This window comes from Motacilla alba, chromosome 21, assembly GCF_015832195.1.
Source record: "Motacilla alba alba isolate MOTALB_02 chromosome 21, Motacilla_alba_V1.0_pri, whole genome shotgun sequence".
NCBI classification, from domain to species: domain Eukaryota; kingdom Metazoa; phylum Chordata; class Aves; order Passeriformes; family Motacillidae; genus Motacilla; species Motacilla alba.
In genome coordinates, this window is record NC_052036.1 from 3,902,562 (window position 1) to 3,925,773 (window position 23,212).

The 23,212-nt window shown below is 66.2% G+C and overlaps 3 protein-coding genes across 8 annotated transcripts; 1 reads left to right on the plus strand and 2 right to left on the minus strand.

Annotated features, from left to right (window-relative positions):
• Positions 1 to 215: 215 nt before the first annotated feature.
• Positions 216 to 6,171, minus strand: ACOT7 (acyl-CoA thioesterase 7). Of its 5 annotated transcripts, none has more exons than XM_038159771.1 (10): positions 6,027 to 6,171; positions 5,219 to 5,336; positions 4,642 to 4,798; positions 4,041 to 4,132; positions 3,793 to 3,907; positions 3,318 to 3,332; positions 2,627 to 2,713; positions 1,798 to 1,914; positions 1,429 to 1,613; positions 216 to 816 (listed from the first exon to the last, which is right to left on the minus strand). In XM_038159771.1, the coding sequence occupies exons 1-10, from the start codon at positions 6,077 to 6,079 to the stop codon at positions 712 to 714; spliced, it is 1,044 nt and encodes a 347-aa protein (XP_038015699.1). In that variant the 5' UTR covers positions 6,080 to 6,171; the 3' UTR covers positions 216 to 711. The 5 variants fall into 5 exon arrangements, with proteins under 5 accessions (XP_038015699.1, XP_038015701.1, XP_038015700.1 ...); XM_038159773.1 differs by lacking the exon at positions 6,027 to 6,171 and adding an exon at positions 5,427 to 5,461; XM_038159772.1 differs by lacking the exon at positions 3,318 to 3,332.
• Positions 6,172 to 7,521: 1,350 nt separating this feature from the next.
• Positions 7,522 to 18,417, plus strand: ESPN (espin). Its single transcript, XM_038159702.1, is given in 16 exon segments — positions 7,522 to 7,578; positions 7,580 to 7,636; positions 7,638 to 7,709; positions 7,711 to 7,818; positions 8,634 to 8,827; positions 11,042 to 11,228; positions 11,325 to 11,507; positions 11,590 to 11,721; positions 11,823 to 12,042; positions 12,115 to 12,392; positions 13,931 to 14,092; positions 14,170 to 14,344; positions 14,632 to 14,658; positions 15,884 to 16,029; positions 16,118 to 16,399; positions 16,631 to 18,417. Coding segments are annotated over 16 exon segments (3,546 nt in total). The 3' UTR covers positions 17,897 to 18,417.
• A 1,064-nt stretch (positions 18,418 to 19,481) lies between these two features.
• TNFRSF25 (TNF receptor superfamily member 25) lies at positions 19,482 to 23,180 on the minus strand. 2 transcript variants are annotated; one of them, XM_038159756.1, is made up of 7 exons: positions 23,051 to 23,180; positions 21,291 to 21,486; positions 21,057 to 21,188; positions 20,829 to 20,981; positions 20,655 to 20,739; positions 20,508 to 20,569; positions 19,482 to 20,423 (listed from the first exon to the last, which is right to left on the minus strand). In XM_038159756.1, exons 1-7 carry the CDS (start codon positions 23,078 to 23,080, stop codon positions 19,810 to 19,812), a joined length of 1,272 nt encoding a protein of 423 aa, XP_038015684.1. In that variant the 5' UTR covers positions 23,081 to 23,180; the 3' UTR covers positions 19,482 to 19,809. The 2 variants fall into 2 exon arrangements, with proteins under 2 accessions (XP_038015684.1, XP_038015683.1); XM_038159755.1 differs by having other exon boundaries at positions 21,057 to 21,486.
• Between the last annotated feature and the right edge of the window lie 32 nt (positions 23,181 to 23,212).

Below are 23,212 nucleotides of genomic sequence, written 5' to 3' on the forward strand. Positions count from 1 at the left end.
CCCCACCTCCCTAGAACCTCCTGTCAGGTAGTTTATTGTTTAATATCCCAAACTGGGAACCCATTCCAGCAGGAACTGCTCTGATGGTCCCATTAAAACAGCCAGACTTCCTTAAAAACAAGGCCGGGAGCGCCTGGCGCCACTTGGGGAGCGCGGGCGGATCTGGGGGAGGGAGGAAAAGCACGATTGTTTGAAATAAAAGTGTCAGCCTTTCATTCCAGTCAATGAAACAGATTTTATTTATGCCACAGGATTCCTTTAAATAACTTAGATGTGCACAGAGAACTACCTAGAGATGTCACAGACATTCAGTGCGGCCCCGGCGCAGCACAGCACGTACGAAAGCTTTGGTGTGCATGGTAGGACAAACCAGCGAGTCGAACACGGCAGCACAAAGACTCGCGGCCTCACGCGCCCCTGGAGCCGCCACACGCCTCCAGCCCGGCTCCGACACAGGCGGGAGCGTCGCCAGCGGGATCAAACAGCAACGACGGCTCTGGAGGCAGATGGCGAGCGCCTGGGAAGACTCCTGGGGGCTTTCAGGGAGCTTCAGCCACCTGAAGCACGAGGTCTGCGGTGCTGAGCCCAGCAGCAGCAAAGCGGTGGAGCCGGCAGCAGGCTGGGGCGGGCGGAGGCACGGGGCTGGCGCGGACCGGACACAAAACGAACGGGAACAACCTGTATGTTTGGCGGGCGCTGGTGCCACACAGGTCACTGCTGGGCGGCCTGCTGCATCTGCGCCTGCCGCTTGGCTTTGGTCTGCAGGTACCTGCCCTTCCCTTCCTCGAAGCGACGCTTCTCGTCCTCTGTCTCCGTCTGGGGTCACAGAAAGAGTGCAAAGCTGTAGTGTCAGCGTGCTGCGAGTGTGTGAGGGAGGGAAACACGGCTCCCCTCAAGGGTGAGGGGAAAGCTGCTCTCTGTCAAACACACAACATGACAGCCAGTGTGACCTGCATTAAGCAGGAGACCTGTGCCACATCAAATATTAAGCAATACCCCCAGTCAGGAGCAATGTGTCAACAAAGCCCTGCCAGGATTAGGGGAGATGATATAGGCAGAAGGCTGGAATGGGGACAGCGGGGGGAGCAGCAATTAGGGATGTGGGGCCTCCGTTGCTACTCAGGGTCCCCTGGTGCGGGACCTGCACACAGCCTGTCCTCAATAATGAGAAAGGAGAAAATCCCCAACCTCCACACTGGCAATTATCAAAAGAAATAAAAAAATTAAAACAAAACAAACAAACAAACAAAACAAAACCAAAACAAGCAAAACCCCCTGCTGATGCCTGTCCTGGGAAGTCTTGTTCGTGCTCATATTTTTCTGCTGAGTAACTCGAGGGAAGAGGATTTCTTGGGCTGGGCTCTGCTGCAGGAGGAGCAGGAGAGGTGATGGCCCTGCTGTCTCGAGTCCAGGGAGAAAAGCTCTTACCAGCAGCTGCGGGACAGGCAGGGGCTTCCCCTCCTTGCTCAGGGACACGTAGGTGAAGAAGGCGCTGACGGCACGGTACCGCTCCCGAGGCTCATCCACGAAGGGGTCAGCATCCACAAAGACCTCTATTTCCATGGACTTATTGCTTGTGAATGTCATACGTCCTGAGACAGTGATGACACAGCCTGTGAAACAGAGAGGAGCTAGTCAAGGTCCTACATGCTTTATGCTTAAGCTGTCTCTTAAGCAGAGCACGGGATTAATCAAACAGGGTCTGATTTTCTCTGCCAACATGTCCTGAAAGCACATCCAAGGGAGCCAGGGTGTGGCAAAACAGCAGATCATGGTGCCTGCCACCACCCTTGGTACCTTTTTTGATCTTCTCGTGGAAGTTGATGGCATCCACCGAGGCAGTGACGATGTTGGTCTTGCAGTGGCGGGCAGCCACAATCCCAGCAACCTCATCCATGAGCTTCATGGTGACACCTGTGAGGGCAAGCAGAGGGTCCTGTCTCAGGGAAGTCAGTGGGATTTCAGGAAAACCATGCAAAGGTCAGTAAGGCCTTAGCATGGCCAAAGCTATGCTGGGGAGTTGGACCAGAGACTAAGTCCCAACTTCAGGAAAAAACAGTACAAGGGCCCCTGTAAATACCAGGGCAACATCCTCACAGACCTGTGATTAAGGTCAGCTCTGTCTCTCCCAAATTTTTCTGGGCAAACTTCACCCTTGCAAGGTGAAATCAGTTCCACAAACCTTGAAACAGCTCTGAGCCATGTTTGTTTTGTTTGTTTAAGGATTAGGTATGTGTTGTCCCAACCCTCAGCAAACACACCTCTCCCAGGGCTTGCACCCCACGTGCCAGCCCTGCGGGTGACGGGCGCTGCCAGCCAAGAGGAAATTACTTCAGGTAATAGCAGTCACACGCTGCGTGTTTGTACTCCAGCATTTGCAATCTCAGAGGCGATGACAAAACTGTAGGATTTACAGTTCAAGTACATGAGTTTGTGGGGCACAGAAAAAGATGAAGCTTTTGTCTCAGCTAAAGTGAGTCTAACATTGACAGTCAATGCCAAGGGGCCTATGTGCCTCCAGAGGCAGAGCCCACCAAAACCAGAGTCACTCTCCAACCACACTTTGCTCCAGGGAAAAGCCACCTGGATGTGAAGCCCAGTGCTGTGCAGGGCAGTGCTCACTCACCTCCATGCACAAAGCCCAGCAGCGTGCAGTCTGACGGGCCCACCAGGTGGATCAGGCTGGACTGGCTGTAGCCAACGGTGTGTGGCTCTGGTTAGAGAGCAAAGCAAGGGGAGAGCTACTCAGCTGGCACCCATACACCACCATACACCCCTGTCTGAAGTTGTCCAAAGGAAGAAAACATGGGGCTGGCTTGTGCAAAGCTGAGCTGAGTTGAAACCAGTGGTTAAACCAGGCTGGAGAAGTTCCAAGAGCACAGACTGTTCACCACCTGACGGGCTGCTGCCTCCCTCTAATCTCCACCCATCCACTTTATTCTAGCTCAGCTCATTTCTTTCTTTTCAAGCTTTCAAAGAGCATGAAAGCAAACAGGAGTGAACTGGGTCACACTGCTGTCTGCTTCCCCCCTCAGCTGAACCTCCCAGACCCTGCTGCATAGAGCCCCTGTTTTCCCCTTGGCGGGAAGACCTCCACCCCCATGCCCCCAGCCCTGGCATATCCTGGCGACCCCTGTCCCACCACAACCTCTAGGTGACAGAAGTCACACCCTCCAACTCCCAGCAGAAGAAATCCTCTCTCAGAAGTGGCTGTGTTTTCTATCTAATGAGAGATGTTAAAGAAGCTCAAAGAAAGGAAAAGCAGCCCAGTCCCACTCAGGGTGACCACCCACGCAGCAGTGCCCGCTGAACCTTACCTTTTGTCTGCCTGTCTGTGAGCAGGGAGGACAGAGGAGAGAAAAGCATTTGAGCAACATTCATCCCCCATCGCCTTCCCCAGCATTCCTCATGTGCCACCTCTCCGCCTCTGCCTGAAGACCACAGCCAGGCCTAGAGGCCACGAGGCCACCCTTGCCCAGCACTTCCATTTACCCCTTGCTCAGCAAAACCAGCTCTAGCCACACACAAGCACACAAGGAGTGATACAGGAACAGGGTTTTGGAGAGGGGATGTCATGCACCAGCCCCTTCAGGGTACCACAGGTTTCCACTCAGCTCCCCCTCCACTCACACACTTGCTGCTCCAAAATCCCATCCCCATCCCTGGTGTGGTATTTCAGAATGCACACTCGCAGCTACAGGGCCCTGAGGATGCCCAGAGGTGCCCTGGGAACCAGTTTGGTCTCCCAGTACTGCTGGGCAATTTGCACTGCCCACACACTGCCCGTGTTACCTGGGTTGATGACAGGTAAGATCACGTCACCATTTCTCTGCTTAGTTTCCAGCCGATCCAGCTTCTGCTCCTCGTAACGCTTCTTCCCCTCATCCTCCTGCTCCTTTCTCGCATACTGGAATAGAAGGCCGGTAAGAAGGGGATTGGCACACCACTGGCACGGCTGGGAGTGCCAACAGGGCCAGGTTAGTGCCATTCCACAGGGAGGACAAGTTCCAGTGAGGGGGGACCTGAGTGAGCTGTCCTACCTGGATGGGGGGAACCTCAAGGACCTTATTCACGTTCTTCAGGGACAGTGGCACATACCACAGCGTCGCCTTGTTCGTCACCTTCTTTGCCCCTGGAGGAGAAGGGGGTAGCAGGTGATGGTGCCACGGCCAGCAGTGCTGTACCTGCCACCGGTCTGGGGTTGGGCACACACTGGCAATGCCACTGGCACTGGTAGCCCCTTGCCCTGCTGGCTCCTACCAGGCTTTAGCTCTTAGCGGATGTGACAATGTGCTTTTGGGAAGATGTCCCAGCAAGCGGAACTGGTTGTCACAGCAACAGCAGGAAAAGGGACTTTTTCAGGCCAAAGGCAGCCACAGGCAGCAAATCAGGCAGGAAGAGCTACAAACAGATTTTGCTGTTTTTCTCTACAATGGAGCCACAAATCCCAGGGAGCCTGCTTGGCCTCCCTCCCCAGCACCAGCCCTCCCTCCACTCCCAGCTCTGTCAATAAACACGCTAGATCTCCCCTCTGAAGAATGCTGCCAGTGATGGAGCAGAGGATGGGATCACCACTGCAAGCTCTTAGCTCAACACTGATATTCCTGGTGCTCTGGAACACAGCCACCAGCAGTCACCCACCTGTTAAAATGTTCTCAGACATGACATTGACCTGAACCTCCACAGAGTGCCGGGAGGTGTAGGTGATCTCAGCACTGACGTTGGCCACCTCGCCGATGCACATCGGCGACAGGAAGTCCGTCCGCTCCACCCGTGCCAGTGCAGCCACACAGGGCTCCTGGGGACGGTGAGACAGCCAAGATAGTGATCACAGCCACACCACGGGACCACAGCTGGCAGCTCCCTGAGACCAGCCAAACCTGCCATGCCATGTGCGGCTCGGATACTGCAACCGCCACCTTATCAGCCACTGGCCGTGCTTCCTTCCCCATCTGTAGCTAACACTGGGGTTGCCCCAACTCGCCTTTCTCAGGAGTTAAAACATTAACAGCAATAATGAGTAATAATGTTTCTGCTGGTAAACCACAATTTCAGCAGAATGCTTCTAGCTACTGGAACCCAGCTGCAGCCAGAGACACCCATGGTTTGCATGCAGGAGCACACACACCCAGTGCAGGACTTCTGCTGCCCCTGAGACACGGCAGGGAGTGAAAGGTCACCGTGGCAGAGGCTGGCAGGCACACCGGCACCTACTCACCCCGGCCTGGGAATTGCAGTGGCGGGTGCTGATGATGGCTCCTGCCTCCTCGATCATCTTCAGGATGGTTCCCCCGTGGACGTTCCCCGCGATGTTGGCATCGTCTGGGCGCATAATCCTGCCGAAGGAGGCACATGAGAGCTCACAACCCCTGCCGCGCCCCCAGCCCAGCCCCGGTGCGGCTGCCCGGAGGCAGCAGATCGCCCACCGGCTGAGCTGCCGGGACATCGCTGCTCGCATGCGGCTTCCTGTGAGCGGCGATGGAACCCGCTCCAAATTACCGCTGGGAGCGGAAGGAAGCAGGGCGCCTCTACCGGGGCAGCCGGCGTCTCAGCAGGGCCGCACCCCGCCGGGCCCCGGGGCGGCGCAGACCGAGCGGGGCACGGGCCGGGGCTCCACGCGGCTTCCCGGCAGCGGCCGCGCTTTCTGCCAACGGCGAATAACGGCCCGGGGGGCACCGAGGCAGCGGCTGCGCGCCGGCACGGACGGGAGCGGCTCTTTCAGCGCGGCCGCGCCCGGGAACCGCGGGGACACGGGCGGCAGAACCGCGCCCGGGAGAACCGCGCCCGGGAGAGCCGCGGCAGCGCTGCCCGCTGCCAGCCCCCGCCGCACGGAGCACGGGCGCGGCGCTGCTGCGCTCTGCCCGCGGCCGGTGTCACTGACAGCATGACTAAAGCGGGCGGCGCCGCCGGTGCCGGCAGCAGGGCGGGCAGCATCTCGGTCGCAGACCGACACACGCCCGCGGCCCCAAACACGCCCGTCTCCCTACCCAGCCCTGTCCGGACCCCCGGCCGCGGCGGGGCCGTACCTGGACACCTGGATGGCGGCCGGGCTAGGGCCCGCGGCCCCCGGCTCCGACATGGCGGCACCGGCGCCCCGCCCGCAGCGGCGCTGCGGCACCGCCGCGCTTGGCCCCGCCCCGCCGCGCCCCGCCGCGCCCCGGACGCGCCCCGCCGCCCCGCGCCATTGGCGGACAGCGCGCGGGGAGGAGCGGGGCGGCTCCGGGGATGCCCGCGGAGCCGTGTGAGCCCACCGGGACTGGGGTCGCCGCGCCCGGCAGTGCCCTGTCAGCTCGGGGACTCGTGGGGAGCCAGCGGCTTAGGGTCGGCTCGGGGCAGCACCGCCCGCCCCGCCCGCGTTCCCGGCGCCGTCGGATCTCTCCGGTTGTAACACAGTTCCCGTGGCCACCCCGGGGTTTTGGGTGGGGTGGTGGCGACAGTCCCGAGCAGGCAGTGACAGCTCGCACTGGAGAGCACGCAGGGTCCGGAGGGGGTTCAGGATCGCTGTCGGGGGACACGGGGTGCCGGGAGCCACGGCACTCACGGTCTCGCTCTCGGCTCTCGTTGGTGCGAGCGCGGCGGCGAGCGTCCGTGAGGGACCGGAGAGTTTGCGGGCAGACGGGGCCGCCCGCGGGCGCGGGGGGGACGGAACTGCCGGAGCTCTCACTTTGCACAGCTCGGCGGAGGCAGGAGGGGGGCCCGAGCCGCGGTGCCTGCCGCGCAGCGCCCGGTGGGGACATGGCGCTCCCGCTCTCCGTACCGCTACCGGCTTTATAAACCGCCGGCGGGAGGGCCGGGCAGGGAGGGCGGGGGACAGGCAGGGAAGGAGGCGGGCAGGGCGGCCTTGCCTTGTCCTCGGTGCTGATCGGGAAGCACCTCCGCTGTCCGCGGTCCTGACGGAGGGTCTCCCCTCCTGTCCTCCCACGCTGCCCGCTGCCCCGCCAGCGATTCATAAAAACACTTTTCAGCGGCGGCCGGGACCGGACCGCTGCAAGTCTGGGTGGATTCCAAAGCGGACCGTGCCCGGCTGCCGGCACCCCGCGGCCGGTTGAGGCGGGGCAGCCGTCCGCCCAGCGCCCCCCGTTCTGCCTGCGCTGCTAGGACCGGCAGAGCACGTCGAGGATGCCGGGGGAGCCCATCTTTGCCGCGCCTCTTGCCTGGGCGGGCGGCGGGAGGGGACACCCGTGGGGCCGCTACACAAGGCCGCGGACAGGCAGCGGCGAACGGTCTGCTTTGGGGTCCACCCGCACTTGCACCGGTCCCCGTCCTGGTCCCGTCCGCCATTCGGCAAAGCGCGGCTGCCCCAGCAGAGGCCAGGGGGAGCGGCGCGGGGGGTCCCGAGCAGCGGGCAATCGCCGCGCCGTCGGGCGGGGCGGGCGGAGGGGCGGCCCCGGGGGAGGGAGAGGAGGAGCCGGCGGGGCCGGGGGGCGGCGGGGCGGGAGCGCCGCACAGTGCCAAGCGGCGGCCGGGGCCGCCGGGGCCGGGGCCGCCGCCGGGGCCGCTGGGGCCGGGGCCGCCGCCGGGATGGCGCTGGAGCGGGCGCTGCAGGCGGCGCGACAGGGAGACGTGGAGGCGCTGCGGGGGGCTGCGGGCGGCCGGGCTACTGCGGCCGGGGCTGCGGGACGCCCTGGGCGCGTCCCCCCGCGCACCACGCTGCCCGCGCCGGTCGCCTCGCCTGCCTCCGGTACCTGGCGGCCGAGGCCGCGCTCCGCGGGGGACGCGCGGGCGCGAAACGGGGCCACGCCGGCCCACGACGCCGCCGCCACCGGCAACCTCGCCTGTCTCCAGTGGCTGCTCACGCAGGGGGGCTGCGGCGTGCAGGTGCGAGCGGGGTCGCGGGGGGCGGCGGAGGGTCCCTCGGTGGCGCGGGCGGCCGGGGAGGCGTTCCGCGGTCCCGTGTGGGTGGCTGTGGCCGCGGGGAGAAGTTCACGCGTGGCGCTTCCAACTCTGCCGACGGCGAGCGTGGGTCCGTCCTAGCCGGCACGGGCAGGGCTCCGCCGTGCATAGCGGCCGGCATCCCACGGACCCGGAGAGTCCCCGGCATCCCGGAGGGGTTCAGCCGCGAGGGCAGCACATATTCCCCGGGGCTGCCGCCCCCTCCCGGGGTTACACAACGGCGGGACCGCGGCGGTAAGCGGCTTGCCCCGGGGCCGGCCGAGAGTTAAAGACATGTGACGGCCGGAGGAAGAGGAGGCGGCGGCGGGGTTGGGAACGGAGATTAATCGGGAAGGAAGGGGTCAGCACTCATCGGCGACCTCCTGGCCGGGGGCCAGCGCTACCCGCGCCCCACCGAGCGTGGAGGGCGGACGGGCCGGCGGCACAGCGGGGCTCGGCGGCAAGTCCCCGCGGTTAGGGGCTCCGCGGCCGGTAGAACAAGGAGGGCATTGTGCTGCACTCACTGTGTGCGGACGCAGGCCCTTGACGGAGGGCAGACGCGCTGGTCTCACGGTCGCTCCAATGCTCTGTGCTCCTGCTCCGGCCCCGCTCCGCACGGACAAGAACTCCACCCTGGCCGCCCCACCCGCCTGGCACCAGCTCCGGGCTGGGGGATGCCCCACGGCTGCCTGCGGTCCCCAACCCCCTTGCCGGAAGGGCTTGGTGCCTGGCACTGACAGCCGTCCCACTTCCTCCTGCAGGACACAGACAACTCTGGTGCCACCATCCTACACCTGGCAGCCCGCTTCGGTCACCATGAGGTGATCGACTGGCTCCTCCGCTTTGGAGGCAGCGATCCCACGGCAGCCACCAACACGGGAGCGCTGCCCGTCCACTACGCCGCGGTGAAAGGGGATTTCCCTTCCCTGCGACTCCTTTTGGGACACTGCCCCAGGTAACGGCCCCCACTGCTGGCAGCGAGACAGGGTCTGCCGGAAGCTTGGCACCCACCAGCAGGAGAGGGGCTAGTGGGAGAACAGGGTGCTGTGGCCCCAACCCTCCCTCCAGCCACTGGGCAAGGTGCCAGCACTGGGGACGAATGCTGCAGCCCCCCCTGACCCCCCAGCTCCAAGGGCAACGCGGCCATGTTATCAGGCTGGGCAGCCAGCTGCACCTTCTTTATGGCCCAGAAAGAAAGGGAGAGGAGGAGAGGGGCGAGCGCTGGCAGAAATATTGTCACTGGCCGCTGAGTCGGCTCCTGGCGCGGGGCGATAACACAGCCGCCTTTGTCCGCCCGCTGTTATGTAAATGGATTAGGCTGACCGCCGAGGAGAGGCTGCTCCCCGCGCCGGAGACGACCTTTCCGCTTGCCCAGGTCCGTGGGCATTGCTGGACAGGGCAGCCTCTCTCAGACGGCTCCGTCGCGGCAGCATCGCCGCTTCTCCTCCCGAGCGGTACCTGGGGCCGAGCTGCTCCCCGGGTTACATGGCATGGCAGCCCACAGGGCCCGCGATGCCGGGCCTCGCCACGAGGCTGCAGCAGGTGATTAGGTGGCCGCTAATCCGATTTCCTGTGGTGGGCAGAGGCCACTAGAAATAACCCACAGACCCGGCCGAAGCGGAGCCGGGGGGATGCGCTGTTGCTCCATATTGTCCCTGTAAGGCTCCAGGGTTGTGGATGAGAGGGATTGCACAGCTCTCCCACATCCAGGGAGTCCTGAGGCAGCGGGATGTGGACAAGCACTCGGCACCCCCTCTGTGTCTGGGTGCCACAACACCAGAGCCCTGCATCTTTTTCTCCTGGCAGGGCCACAGAGATCCCTAGATCCCATGGCACTTACTAGCCAGAGCTGTCCCAGCCCCAGTTCTTTATCTCCTTGCCCCAGGTGTGCCAGCTTAGCCCTGAGCACTTCTGGGATTAACCCGTGCAGCCCAAGCCCAGCCCCAAACCAGTCACTGCTGCTGCTCGATGCCCACTGTGTCAGCCCAGGTGTGGCACGGCACTCGCGTTGCCTTTCACGCTGCTTGCCGGGGTTGTTCCGCTGCTGTCGCCGCCTTCCCCCTGAATTATTTAGGGCTGGCCCTGCTCCCAGCCCCGCGCCTGCCCGGAGGCTCCGTTACAGCTGTGAAATCCAATCCCTGGTGCCGCTGCGGGATGCTGGCGCTCCCAGCCCACCTTCGCATCGGCCTGTGGGCCCCCGGCAGCCGGTGGCTCAGCGTGGGGTCTCAGCCATCTGGCAAAGCAGTTTAGCGGTGGTGCCCAAGTGGCTTAACCCCTTCCCAATTACTGAGAAATGGGAATCGGGGACTGATCCTGTGCCCGCGCTCCCGGGTCTGCGACCGCCCCAAGCCCCAAGCCTCTGCTCGGGGAGCACACAGGGCTGTGCCAGCCTGGCACTGCTGGCCCACGGGGCAGGCACTCGGTGGCACGGCACGCAAGGCGCAGCGGGACGGGAGTGCTGGCCACAGCCCGTCTCACGGTTACAGGGATCAATTATTTAGGGCCTGCGATCGTTGCGATAACAGAGCAGAGTATTTATTGCTCTTCCTTTTTTAAATATTCAACAGGTTTTTTTTATGGAGCGCTTAATAAAACAGCTTCCTGTGGGGTCGGGAGGCAGGATGAGGGATGTGGGATGCAGAATATGGGTCTATGGGGGATGTGGGGTAAAAGATGTGAGATTCAGGATTTGGGTCGCACAATTTGGGATACACAATTCAGGATGAGAGACACAAGGATGCCGAGGCCTTTTGGGGCAGTGAGGGGACACTAGCACCCAGCAGCTGGGCCAGGCAGCGCCATGGCGCGGGTTGGCCTTTCCCCGCCGGCTCCACGGCCAGTGCTGTGTAAGCAGCTTACTTTAAAATACGACTAAATTGCAGTGTCCAAAAACAGCCGGAGGAAGGAGCTTAGCCTAAGCAGGCTGATTAACTTAGTGACCTCCCGCTGCAGCTGCAGCCACTGCAGCAGCACGAGGACCTATGGGAAGCCATGGGGTGGACAGCTCCCAGCCCTGGCACTGCCCTGCCTGCCCACAGCTGTTTCCCCTGCACCTGCTCATGTTCCTTGTGTCCCACAAGCCCCCACATCCCTGTATCCTGCCTGCCCCCTGTCCCAGCCCTGGCAGTAGCAGTGGCCACAGGTGACGGGCGCTGTGCCCCACTTGCAGTACGCTGAGTGCCCAGACCAAGACGGGGGCCACCCCGCTGTACCTCGCCTGCCAGGAAGGCCACCTGGAGATCATCCAGTACCTGGTGCAGGATTGTGGGGCTGACCCCCACGCACGCGCTTATGATGGCATGACCCCACTGCACGCCGCCGCCCAGATGGGCCACAACACCGTCATCGTATGGCTGGTAAGCACCGTCCAGGCACGGCACGGCGTGGTGGCACAGTGCGGTGGCACGGCACAGGGCGCAGAGCCCCAGTGCTCAGCCCACCTGCCCACACAGATGAGCTTCACAACGGTGAGCCTGTCGGAGAGGGACGCCGAGGGGGCCACGGCCATGCACTTTGCTGCCAGCCGTGGCCACGCCAAGGTGCTGAGCTGGCTGCTGCTGCACGGTGGGGAGATCACTGCCGACGGCTGGGGCGGCACGCCGCTGCACGATGCCGCCGAGAATGGCGAGCTGGAGGTGGGTGCTGGTGGCCAACAGGGTGTCAGGGCAAGGGGGAGCCCTCCCTTCCAGCCCTGCCGTGCACCCCCACTCTCCCCAGTGCTGCCAGATCCTGGTGGTGAACGGTGCCGACCTCAGCATCCGTGACCAGGATGGCTACACAGCAGCCGACCTCGCCGACTACAACGGCCACAGCCACTGCGCCCAGTACCTGCGCACCGTGGAGAACATGGTACGGCGGTGCCCAGGGATGAGGGCGTGGGGAGCACACAGGGAGCACTCAGGGCCTCCCCACCCCTGCCCCGCTGCCTGACCCCTCGGCTGTGCCAGCAGAGCGTGGAGCACCGCGTGCTGTCACGAGACCCCTCGGCGGATGGGGAATGCCGACAGCCCGACTCGGGCATGTCATCGCCCAACACCACGGCGTCGGTGCCCCAGGCGCGCTTCGAGGTGGGCTCCCCTGCCAGCACCCTCTCCAACTACGACTCCTGCCACTCCAGCCAGTCCAGCACCGGGGAGAAGAGGGGCGGCCCCCCAGGGGCCCCCGCCGCCCGTGAGTGCGGGGCCAGGGGGCGCGGGGCGGGGGGTGCGGGTCCAGCCCCCCCTGACCCCCTGCCCTGCGCAGGGGTGCCTGAGCCGGCGCTGGCGGACATGCAGGCGTACATGGACATGCTGGACCCTGAGATGCGGCCACGGGGCCGGGGCCCAGCAGGCGAGGGTCCCCCGCCGCCGCCACCCCCTGCCTTCCCCCCGCCACCACCCCCACCCCCCACCACCCGGCCACCCCCGCCACCCCCTGGCTACCCTGCACCTGCGCCCCCCGCTGCCCCCCACACCGCTGACATCTACGTGAGGGCCAAGAACAACCTGCGGCATGTGGAGAGCCAGGCGCTGCGCCGAGAGGTACGGCCCCATGCACCTTGTCCCCTGCACCATGCCCCACACACAGCTCAAGGGACATACCACCCGGGAGGGACATGCCACCAGGCACCCATCCCGTTTGAGCAGTTGTTGCCTGCACCGGGAGGGGACAATCCCAGCTGGAGGCCACATGCCTGCAACGCTGGCATGCACTGGGGGGGCTGGGGCTCAACCAGCAGCGAGGATGCAGCAAGCTGGGGCCAGTGATGCTCTGGTGGCTCCATGGCACTGGGTGGGCCCACTCCACTGCTGCACTGGCTGGGGCACCCGGCAGCATCATGCCATGGCAGCCGCGCCCAGGCGGCCCGGCGATACCACAGGCACCGTGCCGAGCTGGGCGTGGGCAGCTGCGCAGGCGGTAACCCGAGCGGCCGGCTCCGGTGTCGCCCGCGCCACAGGTGTCGGGTGGCACAGCCAGCGCTGCCAGGAGCTGAGAGGGCTCAGCCAGGCGTGCACAGGTAAGAGGGGTGCAGCCCTCCATGGCGGGCTGGGGGGGCATAAGGATGCAGTAGGTTTGGGGCTGCCCTGACCCCCTACCATGGCTCTCACTGCCTCACTGGGGACAGCATTCTGGGCATGGTCAGGACACTGGCAGAGCCCAACACTGTGAGGGACGGGGCACATGGGATGGGGGTCTCAGCAGAGCAGTGTGTGCCAGGCATGTGGCGGGTTTGGGACCCCACAGTGCTCGTTGTGCATGGCCTTGGCTCTTTAGTGCTCACAGGAGTAATGGACTGCCTTGGGGAGGTGTGGGCGTGTGGCAGAGCGGTGCCACAGCGGTGTCGGTGCCCCATGAAATGAGGCTCAAGGCACGGACCCTTGTGCCAGAGCGGGGCTGGGACTGCCGGAGTGGGAGCCAGGCTTGGCACAATTCCCAGGGCAGCTGGAGTAGGAAGCACCGAGCTGGCGTTTGTTGACCTAGCTGGGGCTGGTGGCGGTGGCGGCGAGCACCCGGGCTCACCGTCAAAATGCCATGGGTGGAGGTGGCATAGGGGAAATGCAAACAGTGGGGCCCCGAGCAAGGGGAGCAGGGCTATGCCACGATGGCACCCCAAGCCCAGGGAGCAGGCACAGCCCCCTGCAGCGCAGCACTCGGCAGCACAACTCGCAAAGCCGCTGTGGAATGCGCCGGGGTGAGCTGAGGCTGCGCTGCTTGAGAGCCCTGTTCAGAGGGAGGTTTGGAACCGGGCCCCAGCCCCGCGCGGGATAAGCTTCCTGTAATCCGCGGGGCTGGGGCTCGGCACTCCTGTTCCCAGGGGGTTATCCCGGGGGAGCCTTGGACAGGATCCTGGGCGCAGGCTATGGGGTCACAGTGCCAGGCACTGATGCCGCACGCTGCCAACATGGCACGCAGCCCCCGGCAGAGCCGTTTGCCGAACAGACCCCAGGGCACGCACCTGTTGTCCGTCCCAGCTCCGCATCTGCCCCAAGGCAAACCGCTGGCACGGTCCTACTCCACCACGGCCCCGTGCCACGGTCACAGCCGGGCACGGCGGGGCTGAGGTGGGCTCCCATTGCAGCTGGCATCGCGTGACAGCAGTCCCGAGGGCCTGCGCCGGGCCGACTCCAGCAGGCGGTCAAGGAATTTCGGCAAGCAGCCGAGCACCGGTGACTACTACAAGCACCTGGGGCACGTTGCGGCCGAGCAGCCAGGCCCCCAGCGAATGGCGCACACCGAGGAGGTGAGCCCTGCGCCGCGGGCCTGTGCACAGCTCAGTGGCACGGGCACCGAGCGACGCCTGCCCGCGCTCTCTTCCAGGCATCATCCATCTCGGCGGACACCATGAGCAATGGGGAGAGCAAGTCTGGTGCCGAGCTGCCGCCTCCACCCCCGCCCCCACCGCTGCCCGACACCGCCTGCCCGACGCCCCCACCGCCGCCCCCACTCGCCGAGACTCCCGCCGGCCCCCGCCGCTCCTCCTCCTCTACGGGAAGTAAGTGGCAGGGTGCCGGGTGGGCACGGGGAGTGATCCTGGGCACTGTCCCGTTGGCTGCACTGTGGCATTCACCTCCTTGGCTCGTCTCCTCCCGCGGCACTTGGGCCGCGCGGCTCCTGACAGCCTCTCTGTCCTTCTCTCCTCCGGTGTCGGCGCGGGGGCTCCCACGCCCGCTCGCCCCTGCCTGCTCTCACTGCTGGCCGCTTCTCTTCTCTCTTGTCTCGCGGTGGCCAAATCCTTCCTCTGCCGCGCGCCCCGCGCCGCCTCTCTGCTTCTCTCCCTAGGAGGAAAGGCGCTCAGGCAGATGAAGAGTAAGTACCCCACGCTCCTCCCTGCTCAGGGGGTGCCCTGGCGCGGGGCACGGCCGGAGAGGCCCCGCGCTGCCGCCGCGGGGCATCGATGGCCGCCGGGGCTGTCACCCCCGCTCCGGCCGCCGGGCCCTCGCCGCGCGTCGCCGGCCGGCGGTGCCACGCGGGAAGCCGAGCGCTGGCGCGGGGCTGCCGAAGGCGCCGGGCAGGGCTGGCAGGGCAGGGCAGGGCAGGCAGCCGGGCCCCGCGGCCCCGCGGCCCCGCACACAGAGCGCCTTTGTTCGCGCTCAGCCGGCCGGCGTGACCCCGCCACGTGAGCGCACCGGCCGCTCCCCCGCCGCTGACTGCAGCCGGCGGGCTTGGCCGCCGCTCGGCGCCCGCTTTATTAGCGCCGGCTCCCGGCACCGGGGGGTCTCAGCCGGCGCTGGATGGCAGCGCGCACGTCCCGCTGGGCCCTCAGCACCCGCAGCCCTCTGGCTCCGGCGTGGCGCAGCCGAGCGCAGCGAGCTGCGGGCGCCGGCCGCGGGGAGGGGGCTTTGCCTCGGCACGGGACCATGGGCCGCTAGGGACTCACGCATGGCTGGCACGGACGGTGGGTGCTCTCGAGGCGGGTGGCATGAGCAGTGGGAAGAGCATCCCCGGGGTGCAGGTGCCACGCAGCCCTTTGAGCACAGGGCTGGCAGGGAATCTGGCTCAGGCTGTCGGTGCATCGCTGCCGGGAGGTGCCAGGGGAGTGTAGGAGCCGTCCTGCCGTGGCAGGGCTGCCACCAGCCACGGAGCCATCCCTCCAGAGGCACACTTCTGTCGCAATATAGTGCCTCGGGGGCATGGAGTGGCGTTCGGGGCTGGGGCCAGGCTGGGATCCTTGCAGCTGAGTGTTGGGGTGCTGGGGTGCTGCTGCAGCAGGGTGGCATGGACCATGTAAGCTGCTGTTGGAGTGCTGGTCTCACAGATCTGTGGAGCTGGGGTGCCAGGCTGTTGAGTGCTGGGGGGTTGCTCCACTGGGGTCTGATGGACCCAGGAGTTTGGTGATGTGCTGTTCCTGTGGACTGCTGAGCCGGGTGTCCGGATGCTGCTTCAGGGGTGTTCCAGGGGCTCCTGGATGGCGCGGAGGGGGCAGTCAGCCAGCCACCCCTCCACCCCTCTTCCCTGCGAGCTGGTGGGGGATTCACAGGAGCAGGGAGATGGTGCTAGCGGGGTGCTTACTGCCCCTTCTGCCTCCCTTCAGGCACCAAGTCCTTCAACATGATGTCCCCCACCGGCGACAACTCGGAGCTGCTGGCCGAGATCAAAGCTGGGAAGAGCCTCAAGCCAACGCCACAGAGCAAAGGCTTCACCACTGTTTTCTCCGGCAGCGGCCAGGCAGGGGCCAACGTAGGTGGCGATGGGGGCCAGGGGAGCCGGTGGCGCGGCACAGCTCGGCACGGCAAGTGCCCACCGCCCTCCCTCCCTCCTTCCACAGGCAGAGTCGCCAGTGTCCTCCCCGTCACCCACCAGGACGCCCACCCCGCCGGCCACCCCCGAGGCTGCTGGGCCGCCACGCTGCCTGGCAGGGGGCTCTCCAGAGCCAGTGCTGAACGGAAGCTCGCCGGTGCCGGCAGCAGGCGCTGGGGCGGCGGTGGAGGTGGAGGCGCTGGTGCCCAGCCAGGACGAGCACGGTCGGCCCATCCCCGAGTGGAAGCGGCAGGTGATGGTTCGCAAGCTGCAGCTCCGCATGCAGGAGGAAGAGGAGCAGCGGCGCAAGGTAGGGGGGTCCCACGTGCTGCGGCGGCGAGCGCGGCGCGGGCATGGCCCAAGCAGCTCAGGACCTGGCGAGACGGCGTGCGTGGCATTGCCTCTGGCTCCTAACTGGGCCGGGGACCACCCTACCTGCATGCAGGGGTGTCATACCCCGGGGATGCCGCACACGGCGGCAGTGGCACGAGGTGCGTGCGGCGTGGCCTCAAGAGCCCCTTTGCCCTCTTTCCCGCCGCAGCCTGGGAACCGCTCGCCGCCCCTGTGCCGGCGCGGGCCGCCTGCCCGCGGGGGCATACCGGGACCCGCCGGGCAGCCGATGCGGGAGGAGGACATGCAGCACCTGGAGAGGCAGCTGGGGAGCCTGCGGGTGATGCACGAGGCGCAGCCGGGGCAGCCGCTTCCAGGGGGGCCGGAGGAGGAGCTGCTGCCACTCGTGCCCCTCTCCGCACCCCCGGCACCCCGGCGCTTCGCCCTCGCCCACGAGGACGCTCCCGCCCGCGGCAGCCAGTCCCCCCCGCTGCCGAGGAGAGCGGCCGCGCCCCCAGCCACCCTGAGGGGCCAGGAGGGCCCTGGGGCGGGGGGAGCAGGGGCCGGCCCCGGTGCCCAGCACGACGCCCGGAGCGAGATCCTGGGCTGCGGTGTCTCTGTCCGCAGCCTCAAGGCCAACTACGAGGGGCCAGGGGGACCCCCCGCACCTGTCCCCAGGGTCACTAAGCGCAAGCGGGTGCAGCCCCCCGGTAGCACCCGCCGGCCCATTCTGGAGGAGGAATACGGGGATGGGGCGCTGCGGAGGAGCAGGCCAGCGCTGCCAGAGGCAAGCAGCCCACACGAACGCACCAAGGGGTGCAAGGAGCGCGCCGTCTTCCTCTTCCTGGAGCACTGGAAGAAGCGGGCACTGGCGGCAGCGCCTGGGGAGGAGCGGCCTTGGCGGCCGGGGAGGCGGCGACCGGCAGCGGGGCGGCTGTTGGCCCGCTGGAGGAGTGTTGCCCGCCGGGTCCCGGGGCGTCAGATCCGGCGGCTGAGCCGCACCACAGTGCTGTACTGGCCCCAACACTTCCTGCCCCACGTCGGCGGCTCGCCCATGCCCCACGACAGCCTCCCGCTCGACCTCTTCATGCTGGGCTACTTCCAGCTGCTGGAGATGCCCCTCAGCCCCGAGGAGCGGCGCTTCCGCCACCTCCTCTGCTACGAGATGTTTGACCGCCTGGGCAGCCACAGCTGGCACCGCGTCCGCCGTTTCCACCGCACCGTGCTGGAGCAGGTCGAGGCTGGCCACCGCCACTGGCTTGACGGCTTTGAGGACCTCGTGCAGGAGTTTTTTGGGGATGAGCCTGTGGCAGTGGTAGAGAGCCTGCCAGAGCCCCCCACCGTGGCCCCGGAAGGGCAGGGGGCAGCAGTGCCAGTAGCGGAGCTGGGAGAGTTCAGCGAGGAGGACGTGTGCCGCTTCATTGACCGCAGCTTCTCCTTCTGGAAGGAGAAGGAGGCAGAAATGTTCGACACCTGAGTCCAACGGGATGCTGCAGGCTGTGCCAGTGGTGTGGCACGGGGCAGCAGCAAGCTCAGGGGACAGCTGTGGGCTGGTGCCCGGGTGCGCTCGCCTGCCTCCGTGGCTGGTGGCGCAGCTCAGCTTGGCAGAAGGCTGGGCGCTGTTCTGCGCGGCCCCGGGCCGAGGTTGCAGTGTGTGCCGCTTGCCGTGGCTGTGTGTTGTGCGGGAGGCGCAGCGGCGGGGCTGCTCTCCCCTCTGGTGTGGCGTTTGCGGTGCCGGGGCAGTGTGGGCCCCCGCGTGTCGTGCAATAAAGCTGTGGTGTGCTGCAAGGGCTGGCCACGCCACGCGCTCCTTCCTCCTCCCGGCGCCGGCGGAAGGTGGGCACTGAGGGGCGCGTCGGAGCCATGTGCCGGTGAAGCCCACCGGTACCGTGCCGAGGAGGGCGCTACCAGAAGGATGGGGTGCCGCGCACCAGGATGAGCCTGCGGCCCCACGGTGCCGGCAGTGAGGGCGGGCAGTGCCGGTAACACGGCTGTCTGTTGCAGGAGAAGGAAGAGGAGGCGCGCCTGGCCAGCATGCCGGCCTGGAGGAGGGACATCCTGCGCAAGAAGCTGGAGGAAGAGAGGTGAGCCGGGGTCGGGGGAGGCCGCACCAGCCGGTGACTCCCGCGGCTCTACTAACCGCGCTCTTGCCTTTGCCTTCGCAGGGAGCAGAAACGGTGAGTGCCGCAAGCCCCTTCCCTGGGTGGGCGGGCACGGCGGCTCCCGCGGCTCTGGTGACCGCGGCGCCCTGTGCCCTCTGCTGCTAAGCAGGAAAGAGCAGGAGAAGCTGAAGCGGGAGGAGGAGGAGAAGGAGAAGGAGCAGTCGGAAAAGCTAAGGACTCTCGGGTACGATGAGACAAAGCTGGCGCCCTGGCAGCGACAGATCATCCTCAAGAAGGGGGACATAGCCAAGCACTAGCCACGCCACACCGCATCCCGGCTCTTCGCAGCAGGAGGAGACTGGCAGGTCCTCCATGGACCGCGGCATGCTTCGGCACCCTCCTCCTGCCGTGGATGGCCACATAGCCCAACCAGAGAAGCCCCCCCCCAGCGCCCCAGGCACCCGTAGCCCCCCCTACCCCCACATCCCGCTGCCGCCAGCCCACCGCTACCCTGTGCTGCCCGTGGCAAAGCGAGCTGCCGCGGCGTGGGACGCGCGGCTCCTTGCGCACCGCCGGGCTCACCGCACGCCCCGCTGGCCCCTCTCGCCGTTGCAGCGCGCTCGCCCTCACTACTGCCCCTCCAGAGCCGCTCAAGGCCAGCTTCCGGCTCACCTCTGCCCAGACCGCCTGCCTTTCCAGCGATTAAAACGATAAACCCCGCCAGCAGTGCCCCGCGCCTTCCTGGGGCTCCCCACACCATCCCCCACCCACGCCCTGCTCGCCGACAGCGGTGCCCCCTCACCAACATCACCACAACCACCCGCACACCGCCCGCATCTCTGCCAGCACCCACATTCCCCGTCACCTGTGGTTGCCACATCACCAGCGGCGGTCCTGGGGCCAGCAGTGCCCTGGTGCCCGGCTGACACAGCCTTGTGAAGAAGGGCCGGGGCTGGCGGATGGAGAACACACCACTTTATTGGGGAGGGGGAAGGAGCGCCCGGCAGCGGGCAGCCTTGAGAACTATCCCATGGGTTCGCGGTGGGCTCGGTGCCCGCTCGTCCCGCGAGTGGCTGGGCAGCCGATGTGCTGGGGCATGGGGTCCTCCCGGTCCTGGGAGCAGGAGGACATAAATAGAGGGAACAGGCAGGTGGGAAGGGGACATAAAACTGACATAAAATGTCTACACGGCATAAGTAACAATACTTAGGGGTGTGGCTGGGATGAGGTGCCCAGTGAGATGTGGAGGTGCTGGGACCTCCCTGTGCCAGGGTGCTGACGCTGGGGATCAGGGTCCCACGGGCAGACTCTGGCGCAGTGCCTCGGCACAGCCGGCCAGCTCCATGCGCTCCAGGGCGGCAAAGACGTGGTCCAGCGTGGCGCTGGTCTGCTGGCACCAGCGCTTCAGCATCTCGTACTGCTGGTCACGGATGTGGACCACCTCCAGCTCCACCAGCTCAATCTCTGCCTCCCGCAGCTCCAGCATCCGCATGAACTCCTTCCAGCGCCGTACCGGCACCACATCGATGACGGCGTAGAGCTGGCTGCCCTGCAGCAAGGCACCGCGGGGCTCCGGGGGTGCAGAGGGCTCCCCTTCCTCGCTGGGTGGCTCACGCAGCAAGGCCTCCTGTTGTTTGAAGCTCTTCTTTGCTGTGCCGGTGGCACGCTCTGGCCTCTGCAGGGAGCATGGCTGGGCTGGGCGCAGCTTGTTCCACATCCGGGGGGTGGTGTGGTACCATGGTGTGGCTGCAGCCCCGGCCATTGAGGTGGCGGCCTGTGCCGCGGGGTAAGGACCACCTGCCAGGGCATCATGCCAGAGCCTCTTCCTCTTGTGGTAGATGGCCAGGGCACCCAGGAAGAGAGGCCCGGTGAGTCCCAGCAGGATGTACTCCAGACCTGAGCCTGAAAGGAGGAGCAGGAGCATTCCCATCAGCTGGCCAGCACGGTGACTGCACACCACCGACCCCGGCCCCATTGTCCCCATACCTTGGTTGCTGTTGCTGCCGCACACTTGCTGGCACTCTTTGCCACACGAGTCCACGGTGCGCCTGCAAGGAGATGGGACCCATGGGTGCCGTGCTGTGCCATGCCACGGGCCCCACATGCATCCCTGGATGGAGGGTCAATGCTTACATGTGACATGGCCGGCATTCGTCACCGTCTTTGTAGAAGTCAGGCTTGCAGCTGCTGTCACAAAGCGCGTCCTGCACCTCTGAGCCTGGGGAGAGGGTGGGAATGAGGCAGGGTGGCACAGACAGAGGTGACACAGCTGGCAGGTTGTGCCGTGGGGCAGCTGGCAGCACTCACAGGGTCGCTGGATGAGGCGTCCGGTGCAGGACCGGCACTTCTGGCAAGAGAATTCGGTGCACAGCTGGTCGATGCAGACACGGAATCGGCCGGGCTCACAGCCGCAGGCGATGTTGCTGGTGGCCGAGCAGTTGCTCAGCACGCTCTGGAAAGCTGCAGAAAGCAGGCGGTGAGCAGCACGGCACGGCACTGCACGGCACAGCGCGGTGTGGTGTGGTGCCAGCTCACCGTCTTGGTCACACTCGTAGCAAGCCTGGCACTCGCTGAGGGTGTTGGGCTGGGTGCGGAAGGTGCCGGCGGGACAGGGGCGGCACACGCTGCCATTCTCAGGACTTTTGCAGGGCTCGTACAGGAAAGTCCCTGCAGGGACAGTGGGGTGACAGGGAGCACGGCCACCTGGAGCAATGCACCTGCCGTGCCACGGTGTGCCGTGCCATGCCACACGGACCGGGCAGCGCTCACCTGCGGGACACTGACGGCAGCACTGGTGAGCAGTCTCGACCCAGTTCATGCCGTCAGGGCACTGGCGTCTGTCGGTATGTCTCCGCAGGCGGAGGAGCGGCTGCACCGGGACTCGCTGCCTTCTCAGCACGGCGCGGTCCCGCCACCCTGGGGGCTGCGATTCGCTGGCTGCCAGCCAGAGCGCTGCCAAGGTCACCTGCAAGCAGGGAGAGAGCAGGGCTGCAGGCAGACGGGTTGCTCCAGGAGCATGGGGACAGCCCCCACACCAGCTCACGTTGGGCTATCGGAGCCAGAGCCGTACCTAGAACCGTGCGGACAGCGGTGCCTGCACAAGGCTGAACGGCTGAAGCCGCGACCCTCCTCCCCCGAGCCGCGTGGGTGTGCTGCCCCAGGGCTGGGAATGCCCCGCGGCAGCCCCTGGGCTCTGCCTTCCCCGCAGTGCACGGGCAAGCAACTTCCTGCTGCCACTGTGGGGGCCACTGTGCCACAGCCTGTGCCCAGGGAGCTGTCGAGGTGCCCCCGTGTGCTCTGCAAATGGTGCTTCCAGCCTGGCTGGGGAGGGCACGGAGATGCTCGACGGCCTGTGCCAACAGGACCCCTGCCATGTCCCCAGGGATGGGGACCAGTGAGTCGGGCACACGGACTGCTGGTGGTGCCAGAGATCGCCAGCTCAGGGCGGCGTCGGTAGCCGGGCGCGTAGGGGTTAACGCTGCCAGCTTAGACTTTCCTGGAGTTTATCTCCCTCACAGAGGAGGTGATTTCCTCCCCGAAAGGAAGCCGTGCCTGGCTCACGCTCTCCCCGATGCTATCGCGCCCCGTTACGCGCGCCCCAAAGTAGGTCACCGCTCCCCCGCGGGGTGCCAGGTGCTGTCCGCGGGGCAGCCCTGCTCCCCTGGAAGCCCCGGTGGGTGCAGCGAGCAGTGCCCACGCTGACACCCCTTCCACAGGCCGGCCGGGAGCTGAGAGGGCCGTGGCACCGACAGTGTGGGCGGGGAGCCAGGGGATTCCTCGCTGGGGGCTGGATTTCCCAGCCGTGATGGTCCCGATTACGGCAGTTGAATCATTTTCTACTAAACCCGCCGCCACCGGCAGACTGGAAACCGCGCTGGGCCGCCCCGCTCGCGGAGCGCTGCCGGCAGATCCGGGCGGCTGCCGCAGCCCCGGCTGCCAGCGGCACATCTGAGTCACCGCTGAGGCACGACGGTCCCGCAGCGGGGCCCTGCCCGCGCACCCCGCCGGCAGACCGGCAGCTGCCCCTGCCCAGCGCGGGGAGCCGGTGCCCGGGGGACGGGGGAGCCGCGGGCGCGGGGCTGGCAGCGCGCTGGGGAGAGCCACCGCCGCTTGGGCCGTGCAGGCGCCTCTCCTCCCGGTAACGCAGCCGCCGCTGCCGGTGCTCGTGGGCCGGGGCCGCCACCCGAGCGCCCAGGCAGCCCCGAAGGCAGCCGCCCCACAGCCACTCCCCGTGGCACTGCCCTGCCCGCAGCCCCAGGACTGACCCCGCGCTTCCCACGGCCGCATCCGGTCTGTGGCCGAGATCTTCACGGCCCGTGGCCCCCGTGGTCACGCCACACCGTGAATGTTTTGGTGCAGCAGAGCCCAGCCCCGGCTGTTAGCCAGAGGGGAAAGCGGTTTTGGCGGGCTTGGCACCGGAGTTAACCCATCTTCCTCCCTCCCTCCTCCACACCCGTTACGGCCACAGCCGTGGGACACCCCACAATTGGTGCCAGGGCTCCATGGGACCCCCAGGCCACCGCACTCACCCAAGCCACCCCAGGGCAGCAACGCTTCATCCTTGTGGCCGATGCGGCTGGGTCATGCCGGGGCGGTGAGGGGAGCGGGGCAGCAGGTGCAGGGGGGTGTCGGGGCAGCTCAGTGCCCGGGCAGGGTGCCCCGGCACCCCACGGCTGCCGTCAGCAGCACGC

Bases quoted from the DNA above. Each gene is read 5' to 3' on its own strand.
- ACOT7 (XM_038159770.1), bottom strand. From the start codon at position 5,458: ATGCGAGCAGCGATGTCCCGGCAGCTCAGCCGGTGGGCGATCTGCTGC. The intron at 1,915-2,626 runs GTGAGTGAGCAC...TTGCCCTCACAG, and splicing joins GCTGGGCTTTGTGCATGGAG to GTGTCACCATGAAGCTCATG. The intron at 1,614-1,797 runs GTACCAAGGGTG...TCTGTTTCACAG, and splicing joins CCACGAGAAGATCAAAAAAG to GCTGTGTCATCACTGTCTCA.
- TNFRSF25 (XM_038159755.1), bottom strand. From the start codon at position 23,080: ATGAAGCGTTGCTGCCCTGGGGTGGCTTGG. The intron at 20,982-21,056 runs GTGAGCTGGCAC...TGCTTTCTGCAG, and splicing joins CTACGAGTGTGACCAAGACG to CTTTCCAGAGCGTGCTGAGC. The intron at 20,740-20,828 runs GTGAGTGCTGCC...CCCTCTCCCCAG, and splicing joins ACGCCTCATCCAGCGACCCT to GCTCAGAGGTGCAGGACGCG.